Below are 22,573 nucleotides of genomic sequence, written 5' to 3'. Positions count from 1 at the left end.
TACAGCCATAGAATAACCTATGGTTGTATTCAATGGCTAGGACACGTACTACTTTTGTCCAGAATGACCTCACTTTCAGAATTACGTCAAACTGTAATGCCGTCGCCACTAGGCAACTACAATTTTTTTAAAACGAAAGAAAAAAGGGCGGAACCTATATATGATTATGAATATTAACATTATTGCTGCTGATCTTTTTTTTTGATAATCTGGATAGTACAGTGTATTTTGAGATTTGCATGTAGTTATAGAATAAAAACAGAACTCAATGACCATTGAATATCGCTCGGGTTATTCAATGGTTCACTCGAGTGTATCCCTATGGCGCAGGGATACACTCCCGAGATAGACAGATATTATTGTTTATGTTACTTGACTTAATGACTGGCTTTGTGATCTTAGACCCCTCTACCCCCTACAAGCCTGCTCTGTAGCCCTAACTAGATGATGTAATACTATCAAAAGAAATTGAAATGAAATGGGCTTTAAGGTCCTACTGTTCTGCTCCAACTGAGCTAATGAAGACGGGTATACAAGGGACGTTGGTTTTTTGTCCCATCCAAACAACTAGACAGCTGTCCTTGTCAGACACTATCAAAAGAGCAGTATTAGTTTATGGACCCATAGCTCTATTAGGCCATACAAAAAAAACCAATCCTTCAAAAGAATATGATGCAGGAGGGAGGTTTTTAAGTTTTGTGTTTTTAGTTTGTCAAAGGATCAAGTCACTACTAGGTTAAATGACTTCTTACAAAGATCACATTTCAAGACACTATATTTATCTCAGCATGCTGTTTTTCGGAATGTATGATTAAACAGTGTCATTTATGATTGCCAGTAACATTTAACAGGGTTTTGTACACTTCAAATTTTTGCTTCCTGTAACTGAGGGAAATATTTACATAGGCAATTAATGATATTTTTTTTTGTTTTAAAATAATAACTGTTCATGCATCCCTTTTTAAGTGACACCTGAGTAACTGCAAACCAGAATATTTTTTTTGGGTATGGCCTTGTGTGTTTGTATCATTTGTGCAACATGGTGCAGGTCATTACACATCATTGTTTAGATTAACCCTATAACTGGTATACCTGTCAGCTGTAACTACAGAGACAACAATCAAATCTGTGTGTTTGTATCATTTGTACAACATGGTACAGGTCATTATTACACATCAATGTTTAGATTATCTCTATAGCTGTAACTACAGAGACAACAATCAAATCTGTCTCATGAACATTTATAATGTTAAAAACTATAATTTTTTATTCTTACAATTCATTAGCAATGTTAGAAAATTTAGGTATTATTTTTTCAAAAATATTGATTTATACAAAATATAGAAATATTGATAATAAAACTTACCATAGCTTGTTCTAATAAAACTGTAAATAGAATGGCGTTTCCTATTTCTCTGAAACTCTGGAAGACTTCAGTTCTCAGATCAGGATACTGTATCAGATCTACTAGCTGGGCATTATAATATGCCATCACACCTTGAATAAAACATCATTAATAGAAATACTCTGTGAATTCGATATAGACATCCTAATTTATATAGCCCAAAAAACACTTGTATCAGGAGTTCCAAATTTATCCATAGTGTTGTATGTACAGATGTGTTTTTTATCTGGTTTTGAAAATGCAGACAGATTTCGATTCCTTTATATGAAGGGGTTATTGGTGTTCACATCATATAACCTTTGTTTTAGTGGGTCCACCATATGCTATACTAAAAGGGCTTTGCTATAAAACTGTTGGAAACCATGTCCATTCCCTTATATTGAAACCTGCCTTTCAGTCTTTTCAGTTTATTTTTAATATACATTTAATAGAAACTATTACTATTATAAGAATATTCTTTTTAATACATTTTTAGATATTTTACCTGGTGATCCGTAATCAAATCTAAGTAATTTACATGTAGGTGGCATAACTTTCATCAACATCTTTACATATTCCTGAGTTGTACCCTTTAACTGGAATAAATTATTAAAACATTCTTTATAAAGTAATTGGCTTTCTTTATTCTTTTAATAAATTTGACTAAACAATCTTATTTCAATTTCATTAAACAAGTTAATCAGATCTGTGTTAATCATATTGACAAGAATGGAGGCTGGTATTAATAATTTATTCTTTAGGGTGTTAACAATGAACAATAACTCGTAGAGAGGGAATTTACTGGGAAAAACCACTCATTGCGGTAGATATAGACAGGGGCTGGCCCTGTGAAATGGACAATTAAATCAATATGTTAAAATTCTAAAGCTAATAAACTTACAAATCCTTCAATAGTTTTAAGGAGTTCTTCTATTACCACGGCGATACCCTGGTAACCCAGCAGACGTACAATAGAATGAAAATGAGGCGGACCAACAAACTGTGTGTATAAGCTATAAATAGTACTGTATGCTGTTGTTAAATTCTGAAACAGATTTAAAGATATATTGAGTAATCTTATGAAAAATATACAAACATTCATGTTAAATCGTTTACGCAAATAAATAACAACCCAGGGCCCTGTTTCACGAAATTTTAACTAAAGATAAAATCCAAATTTTAGTAGATACTTCAATTTTGATTGGCTAAGCACTAAAATCAATCTAGTATTATCCAATCAAATTACTAAAATTTGGATTTTATCTTAGTTAAAATTTCGTGAAACAGGCCCCAGGGCTTTGTTCAATAAAGATAAATTAAAACATTTTAAGAATGCAGCCATTTCATTGGATAAGGGCTCAAATTTGGACTAGGATTCAAACCTCAACGAATGAAATGACAGTATCGTTAAAATATTTTAGTTTATGTTTTCATGAATAAGTTCCCTGATCAATATAAAAGCTTAAAGTGGCATTATGTAAGAATAGATAAAGAGCTCACAGTTCTCGATATAATAGTTAAAATATAGATAACGTAAATAGAATATGCTGAAAATTTCAGTTAAATTGCTCCACAGACAATGTCAGGCACAGATTCAGGCTTTGTCCGGCACCGATTTGTATTTTTTATTGATATGATTAATATATGTCTGGCACTAAGTTGAAAATGTCAGGTACTATTTCATTAGTGTGACATTTTGTGAGGTACATCTAAAACCGTTAATTCCAGGCCTGTCCACTCTGAACCGAGATATTAGCAATTAAAATTTAAGGTTTTACCAGTTTTCCATTACACTTTAATTTGACAATGAACACATACTAAATAGTAATTTGTTTACCTTTGTACCCCAGATATAATGTGGTGAAGGATTAGGAGCTTTATCTCTTTTAGCATCAGTTACAAATGGTAACTTCGTCTTTACAAACCTACAATAATCATAACAATTATAATTTTACTTGAATCTGAGAATATTTTAGCAATGGGAGGACACTGGAGAAATACCACAAGGCCAGGTCGGTAACCATGGTACTTTCTACGTACAACTGTACAAGGGACCGCATTTCAGAATAGACAGAAGACCTTGGCCGCCATATTCACAAAAACTAAAATATTTAAAGGATACAGCTCATTCATTGGCCAGAAGGATTATAACTCTCTACCAATGAAATGACTGCATCCTTTAAATATTTTGGTTGGTTTAAATTTTTCATGAGTGAGGCCCTTGTAGCACAATGGTGTAGACCACTCGGTATTCCATGGGTTTCTGTATCAAAATCTGTATCTCCAAGTACATATAGCCTTCGTTTTCTTTTAATAGTATAGAAATTAAATGACTTTTCAATGAATTATGTTGGTGTGTACATAAGAAGAACCCTTGATAGTTGGAATGTCCACTGTCTGGACAAAATTCTCTCAAAGCACATGGCATGGCATATGCCTATATTCATTAGCCTAACTGGAGCTGAAAATTAAAGGATTGGTTAAATGTTGAAAATTAACTAAAAAAACTTACCTATTGGTGGCTGCATTATAACAATAATTTGGCAAGAAATCGTAATTTAACTCCCAGAACACATGTAGAGTTATCCTTCCATATGGTGCTGATACATTATGGTTAGCTTCACGCATCATGGCGTCGAAATCATTTAGTGATAAATATTTACTGAGTAGTTTATGTGTTAATCTATTACATTCTACCAAACCTTCCAACTCCTGTTAAAATAAAAATAAAAAGAGAAAGAGACATTTTAATGTCCACCCAACACTAACATGAGGAACAATTTTATATAAATAATTTGTTTGCTTGTATGGATCTTTGCAGTGGGAGGAAACCCATGAGGTTAGCAAAGCAATTCTACTCCTTGCCACTTGACTCAATGACAGACGTTGTGATCTAAAGTGATAGTCTATTCATATAAACAAAGACATGGCCTTGTCAAATCATCTAATACGGTCACCAGCAGCAAAGTCGTCTGTTATTCTAGCTCTAAAATAGTGTAAAGCGAGTTTAAACAAATAAACGATGAAATCTGTCCCAAAAATTTCAAAATTCAAGAGGATACTTTCTTGAGAAATCTATTCACAAGAATTAACGTAAAAAAGAGGCATAACTCCATGATTTGTGATTGGGAAATTTAGAATGTCCAAATGAACAATCCCTGAAAATGTAAGCAGTACAGACTGGATGAAGGAGTAGTTATATTTTCATGTAGTCCAAATCAACAAATATTATAACCAGAATAATATAAAGATATAATTCTTATTAAACTTAAGAACTGTAACTGTTTGTTTTGAGCACTGAAGGATGCCAATATCCAAGCATATATACCTTAAAGATGCATTATATACTATTCAAAAAAAGTAGGGGATATTTGATTTTGGGGGCAAAATACTAAAATATGAAAATGACTACGAAAAAAGTCACTATAGAACCTAACAGAAGAAACATTTCCAGTTACATGTGACGCCCAAACGCACCAATAGCTACCGCATGGAATGCAGGTGATGCTTGGGATCATCATGGGGGTCCAACCCAAGATTTGCACGACTCTGACTTTGAATGTTACAGTCATTGTGGCATTGAATTCCAGGGTGGAAACATCAGTTTAATTGTTTTAGTGACCAGAAAACAAATTTTGATATGCGTCGGCTTACCCAAAATGAAAGGTTACATGCCCTTGGCATGCTACAGATTGGCACAACACAGGCGGTTGTGGCGCGGACGATGAATGTATCTCAGTCTGTCATAAGCAGGTTATGGTCCAGATACCGTGATACACAATCTGTACAGGACAGACCACGCTCAGGTCGACCAAGGGCGACAACTCAAGCCCAGGATCGATTTATCCTCCGTACCTTGGCCTTGAGAAATCGTGTCATCACAGCAAATCAGTGGCCAGACGATTCGGAATCGACTGCATAGGGGTCACCTTCGCGCCCGACGTCCTCGCGTGATCCCTTGTTTGAGAGATCATCACATTCAGGCAAGACGTCGTTGGTGTAGGGATCGTCAACACTGGGATAATAGACGCTGGAGCAATGTGATGTTTTCAGATGAGTCAAGGTTCACTGTTGATTTTTTGGACAGACGTAGGAGGGTGTGGCGTCGTCGAAACGAGCGCTTCCAAGACGTTAACGTCATCAGACATGATCGATTTGGGGGTGGTTCTGTTATGGTGTGGGGAGGCATCACTGTTGCTGGAAGAACGGCTTTACATGTTGTTGCAGGGCGTGTTACAGGCCAGTACTACCGGGACAACATCTTGGCAGTCCATGTTGTGCCGTTCGCACGACGTCATGGCCGCCGTTTCATCTTCCAGGATGACAACGCAAGATGTCACAGGGCCAGGATCGTTACAGGTTACCTCCAACAACAGAACATCACCACATTACCTTGGCCAGCACTGAGTCCCGACCTCTCCCCCATCGAGCATGTCTGGGACATGCTTGGACAGAGGTTACGTCAACGTCAACAACGTCCTGCCAATGTCCAAGAACTTGCTGCTGCGTTGCCACAGGAATGGGACAATCTGGACCAAAATGAACTTAGACGTCTCATTAGGAGTATGCCACGTCGGATCAATGCTTGTTTGGCAAACAGAGGAGGATTTACCCGTTACTGACTTGGTTGTGATGCTGTGGTAACTTTGCTGTTTGACCCCAGGTATCATTTTACCCTTATAATGGTCAGTCTGTGCCTTACTTAGTCTAACGATCATTTGGAATAAATCGATGAATGTGAACTTCATTTCATTTTGTCATTTGTTTCTTCGTCAGTTTCAGTAGGTGACTTTAATAACACTTAAAAATCAAATATCCCCTACTTTTTTTGAATAGTATATAAAGATCTAAAACTGCCTATTGGATGTCTTTTTCATGTTAAATATAATATAAATTATTATTTAAACATTTAAAATGACAAGCCCATAATCAATCTCTGGGCCATCAAATGGTTCTGATTTCAAATAAATAGAACACCACCATCATTTAAGAGTTTAACAATAAAATAGATAATTGACCGAGACTTAGTCTTGATTGTCAAGTAGATTTGCTACAATAATAATAAACAATTCATGCTACAATTTGTCAAAACTTCAAACACTCACAACTTCGTACAGAAAGTAATATGACTGAAATTTTTCATATATTCATTTATCATTATCTAGTTTTGAACTATTATAGCAAGAATGGCCAGCTCTTTATCTAAATCTTACAGAATGCATCTTTATTAATTAACAATAATACATTAACAAGGGCAATAACTCACCACTATTCCTGTGATGTCACCAGCCTCAAACCGTGATATAGAAACATCAAGAGCTTTCTGTAGAGCTGCGTTTATTCGTTGTCCAATTAAACGATTTAAATCTATATATCGACCCAATATCTGAAAACAGATCAACACAATAAAACATCATAAAAAAACATTTTCAAATATTGTTACTTTATGAAAGGCGAAACAAACCTTTCTTGTGCAGGTACCACAGAATCTGTCCATATGTATGTATAAAAGTTTGCATGCAAAAAGCCAATCATCTTGAGTGACATATAACAGCGTGTGCTTAGACTCTATTTGATATAACCACAATTGTCATTCAATTGAAAAACACATGAGATACTATTATTAATTAAGTTGACTAGTCTACATAGAAACAAATAATGATCAATTTCACTGATACAATTGGAAAATTAACGTCAAGTTTGAAAATAATTTTATTCTATATTGGTACAAGTAAAAATATCTACTTACGGAAACATGTCTTTGTTTAAGCAGTGTTTGATATCTGTTAGCTACAGGATAATTTATTTTAGCACCTTGACTAGCACATTCAGCACGGAATCGTTTATCTAACATAATGCTGTAAATAATCAATTATCATAATATAGATCATTCAGCAGAAACTATTGCATATTCACATAAAATCAATTTAAATCCGGTGGTTTTTTTTTTGTTCTTATATCTGGGAGTATACATTAGTTAATATACTGGTAAATGAGGCTGGAAATGATGATTTTAGATGTAAATGAAATGAAATGAGGTTTAATGTCCTACTGCTATGAGGGAAATTTTTACTCGGACAGCGGCGCTTCGGCCTACTCTTATATCGACTTCATGCCAATGTGTACACGGGACCTCGGTTTTTCATTCCATCCGAACGACCAGACAGCTGTCCTTGTCAAGCCCTATGTCCTGCATCACTGACAAGGGGGAATCAAGCTGGAAAAGATTTTAGATGTATCTGATAACATGTCAGACACTAATGAACTAGTACCAAGCATTTTTTGGTTTAACTTATAACAATAAAACACTGGGAAAAAACCCCATCCTAACAGGCTGTAAAGTTATATAATTATAAATTATATATTACCTGCCCGACAGATGTTTATAGTAGGCAAAGATCTGATCACTCAGTTTATAAACAAACTGATCAAAACATAGATTCACCTGAAATTACAAATAAATAATTATATTCTTTAAATACTCCTTGCCACATACAAGTCTAGGATCAAAACCACAAACTGTTGCTGCAAATTAACTTACCAATAAAAACCCATGATACAAACTGTTGCTGCAGATTAACTTACCAATCAAAACCCATGATACAAACTGTTGCTGCAGATTAACTTACCAATAAAAACCCATGAATACAAACAATTTCACAAAATCCTTTGAAAAGCTTTGATTATTTAGAGATTTGATTGGTTGTCTAATCCAGGTCAACTGTATTATTATGCAGTAGTCACAGATCCATTTTTCTTACACACATTGTTAGATTAAAATGGAGTGACCATCAGAATAAGCGAAACCAAAATAACATCTAACTTTTATTTGGCTGAGCAGAGACATACATGCACTAATCAAATTCAACTACAAATTACATTTAATAAATTAGATTTTTCTACATATTATGACTTACCTCAGCTTCGACTTCATCATATAGAAATTGTTGACAGAATTTAGTTAAAGCGTAATGAGCACTATCGTTATACAGATCTAACGGGTACAAAATATACCTGGAAAAAAAATACAATGTTACCTCTCACAAAATATACCTAGAAAAAAATAATTACAGAATTTCCTCTCACAAAATATACCTACAAAAAAATAATTACAAAATTTCCTCCTTTACATACCACATATTGTAATTGTGTAGATATTGTACAGCTATGAAGAACAATACTTAAAAACAAGGACAAATTACAATACACAGGTCTATATAATATCAAAGTTTTGAGACGCTCCCACCCCCACCAAGTGTCAGGAGATTTTTGTATACACAATCATGAACCCAAATAATATTTTAATTTTTTTTTAACTGCATCCAGATTTATCTTAAGGTTTCAGAAATAGCATAAGATTTCTGCCTGTATATACTTACTCCATCATGGAAGGTTCCTTAGTTTCTAGAATATGATCTGTTAAAACCCATGGCATTGACATCTCAATTGGGAACTAGAATATAAAATAAGATAGAAAATTACTATTGAGATAGATTTACTATTGAGCCAACGCCGCAGTTGAACCAGGGTCCCCACAATAAGTGGCAGTATTCAGGATTTTGCAAGCACTATCTAATTGACTCAATATGTAAGCAATCCGATAATCTAGTAAGTTGATTATCGGCTTATCTTGTAAAAAAATGTCTAAATAGTAATTAATTTAATATTTGAAGTCAGAAAAAAGACCTGCACTAGACAAATTTAGCTCTCGCATAATGCAACTTTAGACAAACTAAGATATTATGTAGAATGTTCTAATTTTACTTGTGTTAAAAACAGTCAATTACCTGAATTCTTTTGCCCATGGTTAATTCTAGATAAAATTCCCGATACCACAGCTGCGACAGATCACAGCAGTTAAATAAAGTTTCTACAATATAAAATACACAAGCTCAACATGATAGTGTAGATCTCAAACACAGATCATGTAGCATATATAGAGAATCTCCTACGAGTCTTTTATGATATCAAAAAATATCAACAAAAGTCGATAAAGTGTTGATATTTTTTGATATCAAAAAAGACGAGTAGGAGATTTTATTTATCACCCAATTTGATATAGAGAATCTCCTACGAGTCTTTTATGATATCAAAATATATCAACAAAAGTCGATAAAGTGTTGATATTTTTTGATATCAAAAAAGACGAGTAGGAGATTTTATTTATCACCCAATCCTTTCTTACATGCACAAATAAATAAATATAATTCTTTACTATAGATTTCACTTTTACTGAACCTGATTACATAACAGCATAGTGATACATCATTTGAGAGCAATTCAACCATTGCAAAGTCCTTTATATTGACCCAGTGTTTCCATCAAGGTCAATTAAATAAAAATAATTCATTTTTAATAAAAAAAGAAGTTACTTTTAATAAAAAAAAGAACTGTTCTTTGAAAATACAAAAAAGTAGTTCCTTTTTAACTAACCAATCAAATTTATCACACAAGCGATCTCTACTGTAGAATGTATTATCAGGTGATAAAATATGTTAGTCTTTTAGTGGCATTTAGTTACTGGATAGAGCAATAGACTATAACACATACTAATGGAAAAGCTTTAACGTTGAGAGAATACTCTTTGAAACGTCGCCCAAATAAGTTAGTAGCTGTTTTTTTTACATGTTAAAGGCTTTTTTATCGACTTGCCAAATCGATTTGAATTTACTGGAGATGTCATGTGACAGTATAGTCGATTTCAAAGTACTTTGGCGAGTTCGTTAAATGCTCCGATTAGCTGTAAACAATTGTGGCTGGCAAGGTGTTCAATGGATAATGGGATACATCTACACATAGCAAAAACATTTTGTTTCTTTTCGTATCCTTTACACTGTACACCTGTATTATTATATCTAATTATATTGAATAAAATATTGTTTGAACCAGAAGAGAACAAAAGCTAAATGTCAATAGCAATGCCATTCAGTCAAGTTCACCAACATGTATATGACCAGTGACAATCTGGTCAGATCTGTATTTCAACAAGATGGACTCACCGTTAAAATTAATAAGATAATTCCAGAAGAAGGATGTTTTGTGAAAAGCCTCAATGCTGGAGATATGATGTATGTCCATATCTTTACGTAATGTTTTCTTTCCACCACTTTTTTCGGCTGTCAATGATTCTAACATTGTACGAACCATATACAGCTACAATTAAATAAAATAACATAATTAGTTTATATACAGCTATACACCAATCACTACTCATCTTCTTCTTGTGGGCGACACTCTTTAAACAAAACCTAAGGCTCAGCCAATTCTTGATTTGAATCAATCAATTTTAATCCTGTCTAACACATATCCTTTTTGGCAAGACTATTTTTTGTGTGTGTATTATCTGAAGTCTATACTTGTCTTTTAGTTTGAATATTTATTCCTTAGAATCCCCTGACTGATCTAAATCATATGCTATATTGTAGTGTGTAGTTATTGACCATGATCTATGTTTAATTACCTGGGTGCTTGATGGACCAACATTACGTCTTGGAACTTTAATCAGGAATCCGTCATCAGGATCTTTTTTACCACGTAAAGCTGGGTCATCATGAGGTTCAACGCCTCTCAACCAATCAACACATGTGTCTCTTACAGCCATGATAATACTATAACATAAGGCAGGTAAAAAAGTTAAAAATTCTCTCATGCTTGTACAACACTCAAGCCAATCATTTTTTCTTTATCATTTTATTGTTCAATAAAAATACACAGAGAGAGGTGTGGTTTAACATCCTCTTAACATAAACTAGGTCATTGTTGGACTAACATATGGTTCAAATCTATTTCAAAAATGGAGGACCCAGAGCAAACCCATAGGATGGGCAAACGACCCTATAAGCTGGGGATCAAAACTAAGCCCCCCCCCCTCTCCACACACACACACACACCCTCAAAGCTACAGTTAAGCAGACTATTCAGAAAATGGATAATTGATAGCTTCCTTTAATAACATCACTTTTCTTTTTAATAAACTTTTACACGTTAGCCTTAGACCACTGCACCCCCTCCACCATCAAATCTACAGTCCAGCAGGTGATCCGGATAAAAGATAATACCTACCCTTTAATAACATCACTTTTCTTTTTAATAGCTTTACGTAAGGGATCACGTAAATATAACTGTACAAAGTCCTGTAACTCTTGATAAATGTGTTTTCTAATGGCATCCATGAATACTGATTCCATCCGTGCCATTAGGAGTTGTAGCCCTTTAATCATAGCAATAACTTCTATCAGAGCAAACTTCTCACTACTACTATAATTATATCGAGTAGCCTATAAAGATGAAAGTTTATAATATTTCAATATTCAGTGAATTTTATAATATTTCAATATTCAGTACAGTTTATAATATTTCAATATTCAGTAGTTTGTAACATTTCAGTACAATTAACAATATTTCGATATTCAGTACATTTAGCAATATTTCAATATTCAGTACAGTTTATAATATTTCAATATTCAGTACAGTTTATAACATTTCAGTATTCAGTACAGTTTATAACATTTCAGTACAATTAACAATATTTCAATATTTAATACATTTTGGCTGGCTCATTTATCAGGGGTCTGGGATTCAACCACGATATTGGCTGAGAGAGTTCGCTGGGATTTTCCAGCTTGGTTGCCCCTTGTCAGATGTGCAGGATGGAGGGTCTCGCAAACAACAACGTCTAGTATGCGGCCGGCTGGGCAAAATTTCCCTCATAGCACACTTTAAGGCGTATGCCTGACTTCATTTGCCTGGTTGGTGGAGAACAGTATGACATTAAACCCCATTTCATTCATTCATTATATGATTTAAAGAATAATATCTTCTCTGTGATCTCTCTGTTATATAAAATATGATACGTACCCTTTCATACTCCTCAGCTTCTTGTGGACAATCTGGATTCTGATGTGGATCAGTAGGATTCAACAATTTCCAGGAATACTACAAAAAAAACAATGAACTCTAGTTTTACTTTACACTACAGATTTGAATAACAAAAAAAATCTTAATATAACCATCTCATCCATCTTAAATAATTTGTGAACATGGAACAGGAAGCTATGGAGTTTTAACATCAACATATATAATACTTCACTCAATTTGACACTAAGATTCAGTTCTCTCTTTCTATGGTTACACGGTGCAATACCAGGGAGAAACAAGCGGTTGCTATGCAAGATACACCAACATTTTGCAAGATGTTTCGTACAATCAGGGACCACCATCCACGAAATTACAGTCCAATATGCACGGATATCGAAAAGAACTGAGATCTTTGGGTTATAAAAATACATTTCAAGTTTCATCAAAATCGGAAAGCTAAAAACACGATTTTTCGTACAATCAGGGGCCATCGAAAGGAACCAAGATCTTTAGGAAATAATCCTATATTTCAAGTTCCGTAAAAATTAGATAAAAACTGTGACCCGTAGATGGTCTTTTGGATGAAAATGTCTGTGGCGTAAAAATATGGACCTTATCTTACATTAACAAATGGTCAAAAGTCACTGCAAAATTGTTGAACTGTGATACTTTGAATGAAGTTATGGCTATATTGACTCTAAATCTTGTGTTCTAAGTTTTGTGAATGACTTGAATTTCTCTCTTAATTAAGATTTATAAAATTCCCTTCCTTTTCCAAACTGAGGAAGCTTTTTAAAGAGAGCGATTTTTGACATTAGTAAATTAAGAACAGCTCTTTTCAGCCCACCTGCTAAATACAGAAAACAATGTTTATATAGAAATTAAGATATACTCACTAGTTCCATAACTTGTTGTGTCCAAGCTGATAGAAGTTGTAAACCACGTAGAGCTAAATCACTCAATTCTTTATTTTCTTTATCTGTTCTCGGTTGATCTCTCATAGATGTTATAGCCTACAAATATACAAATACATGGTGTATTAATATTGCTAGAATTTTTGCTCTTATAATTAATGGTGGCATTATATGTCTTTGGCCAATTGTACTAAATGTGCACTAAAAATATAAGTCACAGATTAACACATAAAATGAGTTATAGAGCCAAAACATAGCTGGTTCTATGTGTCAACAAAATACATGTGATTGGAAATTTACCTATTGCATCATTTGGTTTAAGGGACCAATCATTTCAGTAATTGCACAGGTTCAGGGTCATGAATGCACTAGTTTTGTGCGTTTTGTTCATAGGTACTATAAAAGAAATCATGGCAAACTTTTAAGCCAGATTTCATTGGATTCCGGAGAGATTACCATCTGAGTTCCTAGACAGCAGCTTGATTCCAGAAGGGGAAAGATGTAGCAATTTCTATCAGCAGACTCACCCAGCGAGTCTGGCTGAATGAGGTTTGAGAGAATGACTTTATTCTTTTATGCTTTGTACCATATGTAAGCAGCTATGATATATAAAATGTAAAAACGAACTGTTGCATTGTTATTCCTGGTAAGACAAACGTCTTAAGAACACAGTAAGAAGTAAATACACAACATGAAGGGGAAGCAAAGACAGCTACAGACAAATTCTAGACGATCACAAGGCTACTAAGATATGTAGTAAGAATAAAATAAAACCAAGTACGAACAATCCAAACCATTAGACAAAATTCGAAGTCCAATAAAAACGGTATAGGCAAAATAGTGTAATAAGGCAAAATAGTGTAATCAGCATATGGACTGTTCACCGTGGTAACTGTGGTAACAGGTGTCCGGAAGAGTAAGCTTACCCTGCCTGGCGCCAAACCCGCCATAGCTGCATCCAAACTATTAGGCGAAATCTCGGTAAAATAGCGTGATTGGCCAATGGACTATCGGTATGCAAAATGCACGTGATGAACAGTGTTAACGATGTAGCAGACAGACATTATCAGGGAGATTGTATACGCGTCAATTAAATATATCTAGAATAATAGCCGAGAGAGACATGTTATATTTACCAATCAAGTCAATATGACGCCCATAAAACTTTTTAAAGGTTTTAATAAGTTTAGTTCGCAAGTATCCCTGTAGTTGAAGCTTAGATGACAAATGCCTCGATCTACTTAAAAAATCAGAATAAAATGAACAAGCTCTCGCGCAACGAATTAGTTGAGACACAAACACTCCATAAGCTGGTGATATTGGAATGTTTCTACTAATAAATGGAAAGTTAACAATCGGAAAGTCAAAGTCATCATGTTTATCGTACAATTTAACACTAAGTTTATGGCAATTGTCAAAATCGAGACGCAGATCCAAGTAGGAAGCGTAATTGTCACTGTCAGTAGTGTTTTTAATTTCGAGCTCATCAGGATATATGAATTCTACATAATCACTAAAGTTTGGATTATTCAGTGATAGAACATCATCGATATATCGATAAGTGAAATTAAAATGTCTGACTAATCGTTTATTTGATTTTACGAGTGCCTGTATGTAATCGGCTTCGTAGGAATAGAGAAACAAATCAGCAAGCAAAGGTGCCCATGGGGATACCTACCACTTGCTGATAAATTTCCCCTACAAATTATCAAATAAAAAATCCAACATCTGAATTATGTATGAGTCATACGTAGGATGTGGCGACCGGTTTGACAACGTCCACTCTCCACGTCTGACAGAAGACCCATGGTGCTACAATGGTTAACATATGTTTCTTCCATGTTTTGGGCCCAGAAAACTTGTTAAATTATAGACGTGAACTGTAAAAAATTAAATAACTAATTGTCCCTATTTACTACCAGTGTGCTGTAATCAAGTTAATTCTTAGTATTTTTAAAATTATTTCAGCATCTTTATTGTTTTAATCGGAATCCTGGTATTTCGTAAAGATGGTTATACCCATCAGGTTCAGAAACTCACCTCATTGCTGTGTCGAGAGAGTTGACTGATGTATTCCATGTGATCTTCACGTATTGCTTCTAAATTAGCCAATAGATTTGACTGGGGACTTGGCTGACTGGATTCACATAATGGCCATTTAGATGGATCATAGTTCGGTGAATATTTGATATAGTGATATGGAGCTATCTGCATATCACCATATAAGGGAACGATCTCTAATGTCTGAAATGAGGATTAAATATGATCAAGTCATCAAAATAAAACACACAGTAGAAATTGTAATTCAATCCTGATAGCAAATTAATTTAACACAATCACACATTTATTTCAAGACACTTACATGGTATTATCTTCCTATACAAGTGTTAAAATTTTTATCACTTCAATAGGCTTATCTTATCAATTTTAGTGATAATAATTCTTAATGAACCTACCTTTAATATTTTATCAATTTTAGTGATATTAATTCTCTTCTTGGCATCCATTCTGTAAATATTACACATGGTGGAATCCATCAAGTTTAAACCAAACGCCATGACCTGTACAAATAACACAAAATCAGTGTACAAGACAAAGAAACAAACTTTGAATAACCTCCCCTTTATTCTACGTTTAAACATGGTATACATAAATCAGGAATATGATACAGGAACTTACAGAGACTCATCTGGACATAGAGAAAATTTAAAGTTAAACAACATATAGAATATATAGATTTATAACAAAAAATATACATGTCGAGTCAAATTTATGGAATAAGAAAACAGGCCCCGAGTTTACAAAGCATTCTCAGACTTAAGTTATGTTAAGAATTTACTCAAAACTGTTCGCCTTATTTCAACTAAAACATAGACTTTTATGCCCTTTAATAAACTGTGCAAAGTTTTGTATTTGTGGATCAAAGATATTTCTCATAAATCGTGAATGAAAGTTGAGTAAATTCTTAACTTAAATCTGAAAAACACTTTGTGAACTCGAGGCCAGGTTTGCAGTTTAAGCTTCCAAGTTTTGTCTGAGCAGGATGTTCAATAGAGAGAAACAATGTACATCTACCAATTATCAGATGATACCAATTAAGGCCAATAGGCAATATAAGCCGATAGTCAAGACTTATTAAAGTAGCGAAGTCTCTAACTCAATATCATCCAAACTCTTCAACATTGAAAACACGATTTATTTGTCAAATTAAATCAACATTCATGTTGTGATATTACCGGAAAAAGATGGGCTTTTGATATCCAATATTTAAGACAAAATAAACATTTTACCATTTGTACACAAATCGTGTACCATAATGCGTTTCAGCTCCAGTTGTATCAAGAGACTCGAGGGACGAGGCTAGATACACTGCACCAAATCAAACGTCGTATGTAGACTGGAATAACCAGACGCTAGAAATTTGCACTCGCTTGAGACTGCTGGCTTATTTCGCCGAACATAACTGATTTGAAATTGGAGTAAAAACGGAGACCATTGAATGTAAATCCGTTTACATACATTCATATTACAGTATTATATGCGTTGCGACCTACTTTTGTCAATTTCTAGGTCCCAAATGTTAGCGATTTAGCTTCTTTAACTTAAGGTACAAGTCACAGACACTGTCAGGTGCAAATTATCACACAAGGTATATATTATAATAAAAATGTTGTGTGATAAATTGTGTATGACAAAGTCTGTGACAGGTGCCTTCTGCCTAGCCTTGCCGATAGTATAAAAATCACATAAATAAATTCTTACCTTAACTAACATGTATTTCTCCTCTGGTTCAAGATACATTCGAGTTTCGTACATACTTAAACATATATTGACAATATCAGCTAATAATTCTTCATAACCGGGAAGTTTCACCAATTCTTCTTTCAGTGTATCTCTTATTTTGTTCTGGGTGGCCATATTTATAGACAATGTCTGGGACTCTTGTAATGCTACTGGATCAGACATTACTTTCAGGAATTGAGCAGCTCTGAAAATATAAATATATAAGAATAACCCTTTGAAAAACCTACGAGGTTGGACACGTGACCCTACTCATCAAGTCACGTACAACTTCGGTATAGAAACAACGCCACTTGACTCAATTACACACCTTTTATGATCTAAAGCGCATGTGTTAGTATTCTACCACCAAACGATACAAAGCCATATCTACGTATATAATCTGTACATACCTTCGATAAGCAGCGTAATCATTTCTAACACTAGATTTCATATTCTTCAATTCATCCAACTCAGCAAACATATTCATAAACTTTCCTAAAGTCAATAAGTATGCTTCCGACACAAAATCATTTTTCTTTTCTTTATGGCATAAACGCTTGACTTCTTCTGTAAATCTCTTTATGGCACGATTCTAGAAAATAAACAACAGTTGATGGTTATATATTTCATAGAGAAAGTTAAACATCAACATTTCGGGACTAATATATGGTACAACTTCATTTCAATAATTCGCTTATGCATAGGGAGGATGGGTAAGCGACCCTACTCCTTGTCAATGATGCATCAGACAACTCTACTATCCAGCACCTCTTCATTAAACAGTAATATATAGATAATAGTGACAGGTGAGAATAGTAACATATTGTTTAAGCAAGTTTATAGAATAATTGAGAAAATCTTTAGAGATGCAATATTTTGCACACACCATTTGATGTGATGTTTTTGGTACAATATCTCAAATCTTAACCTATGTACATTCATAGTTTGCCTGCAAATTTTTGTAAAACTCTGATATGACCATTTGACTTGCCAAATAGGATATATTGGTTATAATGTACTTACCTGGAAGTGCATGAATCTGACTAATTTACTGACTTGTGGTTCTAAAACTTCGACAATCTTCTGATAAATCTGAGTTCTATTTGGCTGATCGTTACTCTTTACCTACATAACATACAAAACTAGAGTTACAGACAATACATAACAAATAGAGCTCTACTCTATTTCTAAATGAAAATACATGAAATGACCATTAAGTTGTATCTTTATTGGACAGCAGCAGATATTAACATGGCCTTGCTCTATAAATTGTACACAGAGTGTTTGAAATGGTGTCAGTTTACAGGCCAAAAGCTGACTCTTAAGTTTGTCACGGTCATTATGGCCCAATACCTTTGAACAAGAGTGTCAACACATGTACTTGCTAAATTTCTGCTGTACATGTTATATTGACTGAATTAGTTCCCACAAGTCTCAAAATCATTAAAGATCACATTTGTCTTCAAACTGGTTTTGCACACATGCACTAAATCTTAATTGTTAAGATCCCAGGAAGGCACAACAATAGGGATACCTCAGTATTTAGGGAAGGGGAATGCATATGAACATTTATTGATGATAAGTTTTCTCTATGCCTAGCTACATACATAACAATCTTCATTACACTAGCTACATGTACATGTGTGCCCTGTCTGGCTGCTCGTAAGATTTGCACATACAGATGTCATTGAGACATAGAAAACTAAAATGTCAAATTCTTATATGATCAGGAGTTTGATTTACCGTTAGGCCCTATAATATCTTAATGGTTGGAATTATTTTATACATTTACCTGTGGTAAAGCTCTTGAACAACATCTCCATGTAAATAACATAACAGCATATTCTTTACCTTCCTCCAGTAACTTGTTCTAAAATATCAACAAAATTAACAAATATTTATATCTAGTTAGCTTAGGCCATAGAAGACAACATATTCTGGTTTTAGAAAATATTTTCAAATAATCTGATGTGGAAGAGGAGTTATTATTTTTTGTTTTTATTTTATCAAATGATCCCTACTTTACTAAAAAAAAGCCTTTATTAATGGAGTCTAAGGAACAAATATGTATCCTAGGATTCCAAGATTGCTTCACTATTAACACTAATTTATATCACTCAGTCTAGCGAGTGGATTTACTTTCCTTTAGTAATACATGTACTACATATTTCACATTTTATGTATAATGCAGGGGGCATAACTCTGTAACGGAAGGTATGATGCACACCGAAATCAAAATCATCCTTTAATCGTTAAGACATATTTCAAGTTTCATCTAAATCGAATAATAACTGGTTGCCATGCAAAATATGATCACATTTTGCAAGAGAAGGACGGGAGCAAAGTGGAAAATCTATAATGATCATCCTCACATTGTCCCAATAATTTAGCCATATTACTTACCATATCAGCATGGATAGTAGCTTGTTCAATATACTTTGCCACACCAGTAACACATGCATTTCTATCCTCAAAATTTGTATCAAAGTTAGCCTGGTAGTGTATTGATTTATTCAGTGCTTCTATACATGGTTGTCGATCTGGTAATGTTAATTCATCTAACACATCCACATTCTGTAATGCATCAGTCAATGTAATCTTCTCTCCAGCAGCCATTTTTTTGCTTCACCGCTTTTTAACTCCACTAACTGAACAAATTAAATCTGAAATATTTTAGGACAAAATGAAATGGGGCTTAATATCTTACTTTTCTACACTAACCGTGCTAACGTAGACGGACTTACATCATGCAGTGTGTTACGCTAAAAATGCTGCCCAGGCAGTAGCACTTTGGCATATTCATACTTTGATTTGCAACTGTTGTCTGGCAATATTTAACGTGTTGCCAGTTATGGAATCTCTGTCTTTCCTCTCATCTGAACAACTTTTCCTTGCCAGGCCTACTGTTATTATGATATTAATCATACTCAACATGCATATGGCCTAACAATTTCAAACTTGAACATCTGTGAGGCTACAATATGTATGAATATGTCCAACCAATGCTGGTGAATGATCAACAGTTAGGAATGTTTGCAAGGCTACCTTTAAAGCTATCAACAGACTCTGCATTTATGGTTTTCTTTATGGTCATAGATTTGCCAAATCCATTTGGTAAGACTCCCATCTTCGAACAACATTATCAATTATAATCTTTTGTTCAGGTTTAAGTGATAAATCCTTCCCAACATGCTGTCTAGTATTTTTTGAACATTTCTCCCACCTGCAAGTTTATTAGCAATAAATATGGACATGGACTCAATATATGGAAAGTGCTGTTTGTGCGATGTCGTAATATGCTAATTCTGCATGACCTGACTGTAATTTAAAGTACGAAACTGAATAAGATATCACATAATTATGTGGCAAGGTTTCACCTTTATTTCAATGGGAATTGGTTTATTATATATGTACATGTAAATGTGCAATACAATTTGGGGGTAGCTAAAATGGATATTAAGGGAGTTTTTGTAAACAAAACTTGCTCAGAGGAAGTCCTTAGTAGAACCATCCATTGTTGGAGGCAAGACGAAAGACATCTGGAACGACATTGTTGTCGTTCTCAGTGTTTAACGTCCGTTTCCACCGAGGACCGATATCGCAAAAAAGTTGTCTTATTTTCAATTTTATTATCTTAGCGCACACAGAGAGGTCTTTCCTGTGGGAGGAAACCGGAGTACCCTGAGTAAACCCACGAGGTTGAGAAGGCGCCCCTATTGCCAAGCCACACACGCTTACACCAGCGTTCGAAACCACGACGGCGAGACAGAGGTGACCGGCCAGCTAGAGATAGAAGTGTGACACTCTAGACCACTAGGTCAAGCCAACGACAGAAGTAGGGGCCTCCGCCTACATGTAGACAGTAGTGGAACCAATTCTATCACATCGTCATCAGTCAGTAAATATACAACTGTTGTAGTAATCACAACATATCGACAAACATGTTTGTAAAGATCCCAAAAGAACTACTTAAAAGTTGTAATAAAAATCATAAAGAAACGAAACCATAAAATACCGGATAATTAAAACAACCCAGAGATTATATTTATTTATGATTATGATTAATGAATTGAATGAATACTTGAAATGACAGTCGTCAAAAACATTTCGATACGTGCCTCGAACAAGCAAACAAACCTTTTATTTCAAAATCCACCACAACTTGTTGTTTTATACATTATCTTTCAAAAGATGTGCCATTTGGTGGCAACTTTATGCATATAGTTTGATTATATTGAAAAATATCTGATAATTTTTGCAACAAAAATCATAAGAATCGGTTACTTCCTGTGTTTATGAGAAGGGAAATAACTCCTTATAGACGAGATTATCAGGTTGTATTAAATTCCATTCTATTCAATGGTGGTTACTAGATAATCAAGTCTTTGGGTGTGATAAGCTCTGTGTCATGATGACCTTGATTTGATTGATGGCTTAATCTATTTAAGGGCCTAATTTAGTTTGAAAGGAATGATTACTGGACATAAACTGATGTGCATCCGCCCAGAAATTAAAAGAGAAAAAAAAAACACAGAAAAGAACCCAAATATGAAATAACATTAAAAAAAATATAAAATATTAAATTAAATATAGATCATCTAAAGTCTAAAACACTAAATGAAATGAGTTAAAATATAAAGAAAACTTTAGTTAAGGGTGCTAATTTAATTTTAATTCAACATTAAATCCAAAATTAAATGCTGTATTTTCAGACAGACAGTTAAAGCTAAAAAAAACTTTAATTTAGTATATTATTGAAAAAAAGTTATTTTGCCTCATAAAGTCCACTGGCTTTTTGGCCACCTCATATGTCATTTGTAAAGCAAAGTTGGACCCCAGGCTACGGTACCTCAGTAAGACACTGGCTCACTAACCTGGAGGTCCGGGGATTTGATCCCTGCATTGGCCGAGAAGGTTCCCCATGATTTTCCAGAGTGGTTGCCCGATGTCAGTGTCGTTTGAATGGGATGAAAAACCAAGGTCCCATGATAAGCCTACGGTAGGCTACACGTTTGCGTGCATGTAAAAAAATCCCTTGCCTTCCAGGCACAGCTTCCCTCATAGAACACTGCATATATGCTCATCTCCATTAGATCGTTTTGCAGGAAAGTAGGAAGTTAAACTCATTTCATTCATTGCTAATTGGATCACTTTCTAGTTTCTGTACTCAAACGGCAGCCATCTAACTTTCACTTTGCTCAGAGGCTCTAAAAAGGTATTTTTCGGGCATTTCATCTCTTCCCCCACCCCCCTCTCATGCACTGCCACTATTGTCATCACCACCCCATGCACTGCCACTATCATCATCACCACCCCAGGCATCCGTTGCGCCTATTGTCTTCACCACCCCATGCACTGCTGCTATCATCATCACCACCCCAGGCACTAGTTGTGACTATTGTCACCACCACCAGATGCACTGCCACTATTGTCATCACCACCCCATGCACTGCCACTATCGTCATCACCACCCCAGGCACTATATCACTATTTTCATCACCACCCAATGTACTGCTAATGCCACTAATGTTATCAGCACCCCATGTGCTGCCACTATTGTCATCACCACCCCATGCACTAGTTGCCAATATTGTCATCACCTCTGCACAAATCAACAAATTCATAAAATAACAAA

At 34.7% G+C, this 22,573-nt stretch overlaps 1 protein-coding gene across 1 annotated transcript in view; it reads right to left on the bottom strand.

Moving 5' to 3' along the window:
* LOC126829502 (cytoplasmic FMR1-interacting protein) overlaps positions 1 to 21,224 on the bottom strand; it is a 36,511-nt gene extending 15,287 nt beyond the window's left edge. The window contains exons 1-24 of the mRNA XM_050559415.2: positions 21,076 to 21,224; positions 19,342 to 19,601; positions 18,731 to 18,808; positions 17,962 to 18,063; positions 17,349 to 17,530; positions 16,918 to 17,143; positions 15,612 to 15,716; positions 15,196 to 15,399; positions 13,138 to 13,254; positions 12,242 to 12,319; positions 11,447 to 11,661; positions 10,845 to 10,992; positions 10,384 to 10,537; positions 9,172 to 9,254; positions 8,764 to 8,837; positions 8,302 to 8,398; positions 7,753 to 7,829; positions 7,134 to 7,242; positions 6,651 to 6,770; positions 3,897 to 4,096; positions 3,222 to 3,309; positions 2,286 to 2,429; positions 1,890 to 1,980; positions 1,367 to 1,497 (exon numbers count right to left, since the gene is read on the bottom strand). Of these exons, the coding sequence (XP_050415372.1) occupies positions 1,367 to 1,497; positions 1,890 to 1,980; positions 2,286 to 2,429; positions 3,222 to 3,309; positions 3,897 to 4,096; positions 6,651 to 6,770; positions 7,134 to 7,242; positions 7,753 to 7,829; positions 8,302 to 8,398; positions 8,764 to 8,837; positions 9,172 to 9,254; positions 10,384 to 10,537; positions 10,845 to 10,992; positions 11,447 to 11,661; positions 12,242 to 12,319; positions 13,138 to 13,254; positions 15,196 to 15,399; positions 15,612 to 15,716; positions 16,918 to 17,143; positions 17,349 to 17,530; positions 17,962 to 18,063; positions 18,731 to 18,808; positions 19,342 to 19,554 (3,036 nt within the window). The 5' untranslated portion in view covers positions 19,555 to 19,601; positions 21,076 to 21,224. The remainder of the gene's footprint in view (positions 1 to 1,366; positions 1,498 to 1,889; positions 1,981 to 2,285; positions 2,430 to 3,221; positions 3,310 to 3,896; positions 4,097 to 6,650; positions 6,771 to 7,133; positions 7,243 to 7,752; positions 7,830 to 8,301; positions 8,399 to 8,763; positions 8,838 to 9,171; positions 9,255 to 10,383; positions 10,538 to 10,844; positions 10,993 to 11,446; positions 11,662 to 12,241; positions 12,320 to 13,137; positions 13,255 to 15,195; positions 15,400 to 15,611; positions 15,717 to 16,917; positions 17,144 to 17,348; positions 17,531 to 17,961; positions 18,064 to 18,730; positions 18,809 to 19,341; positions 19,602 to 21,075) is intronic.
* Positions 21,225 to 22,573: the final 1,349 nt, after the last annotated feature.

Source organism: Patella vulgata, chromosome 8 (genome assembly GCF_932274485.2).
Source record: "Patella vulgata chromosome 8, xgPatVulg1.2, whole genome shotgun sequence".
NCBI classification, from domain to species: Eukaryota; Metazoa; Mollusca; class Gastropoda; family Patellidae; genus Patella; species Patella vulgata.
The sequence above is the reverse complement of the archived record's forward strand: the minus strand, read 5'-3'. Positions and strand labels throughout refer to the sequence as shown.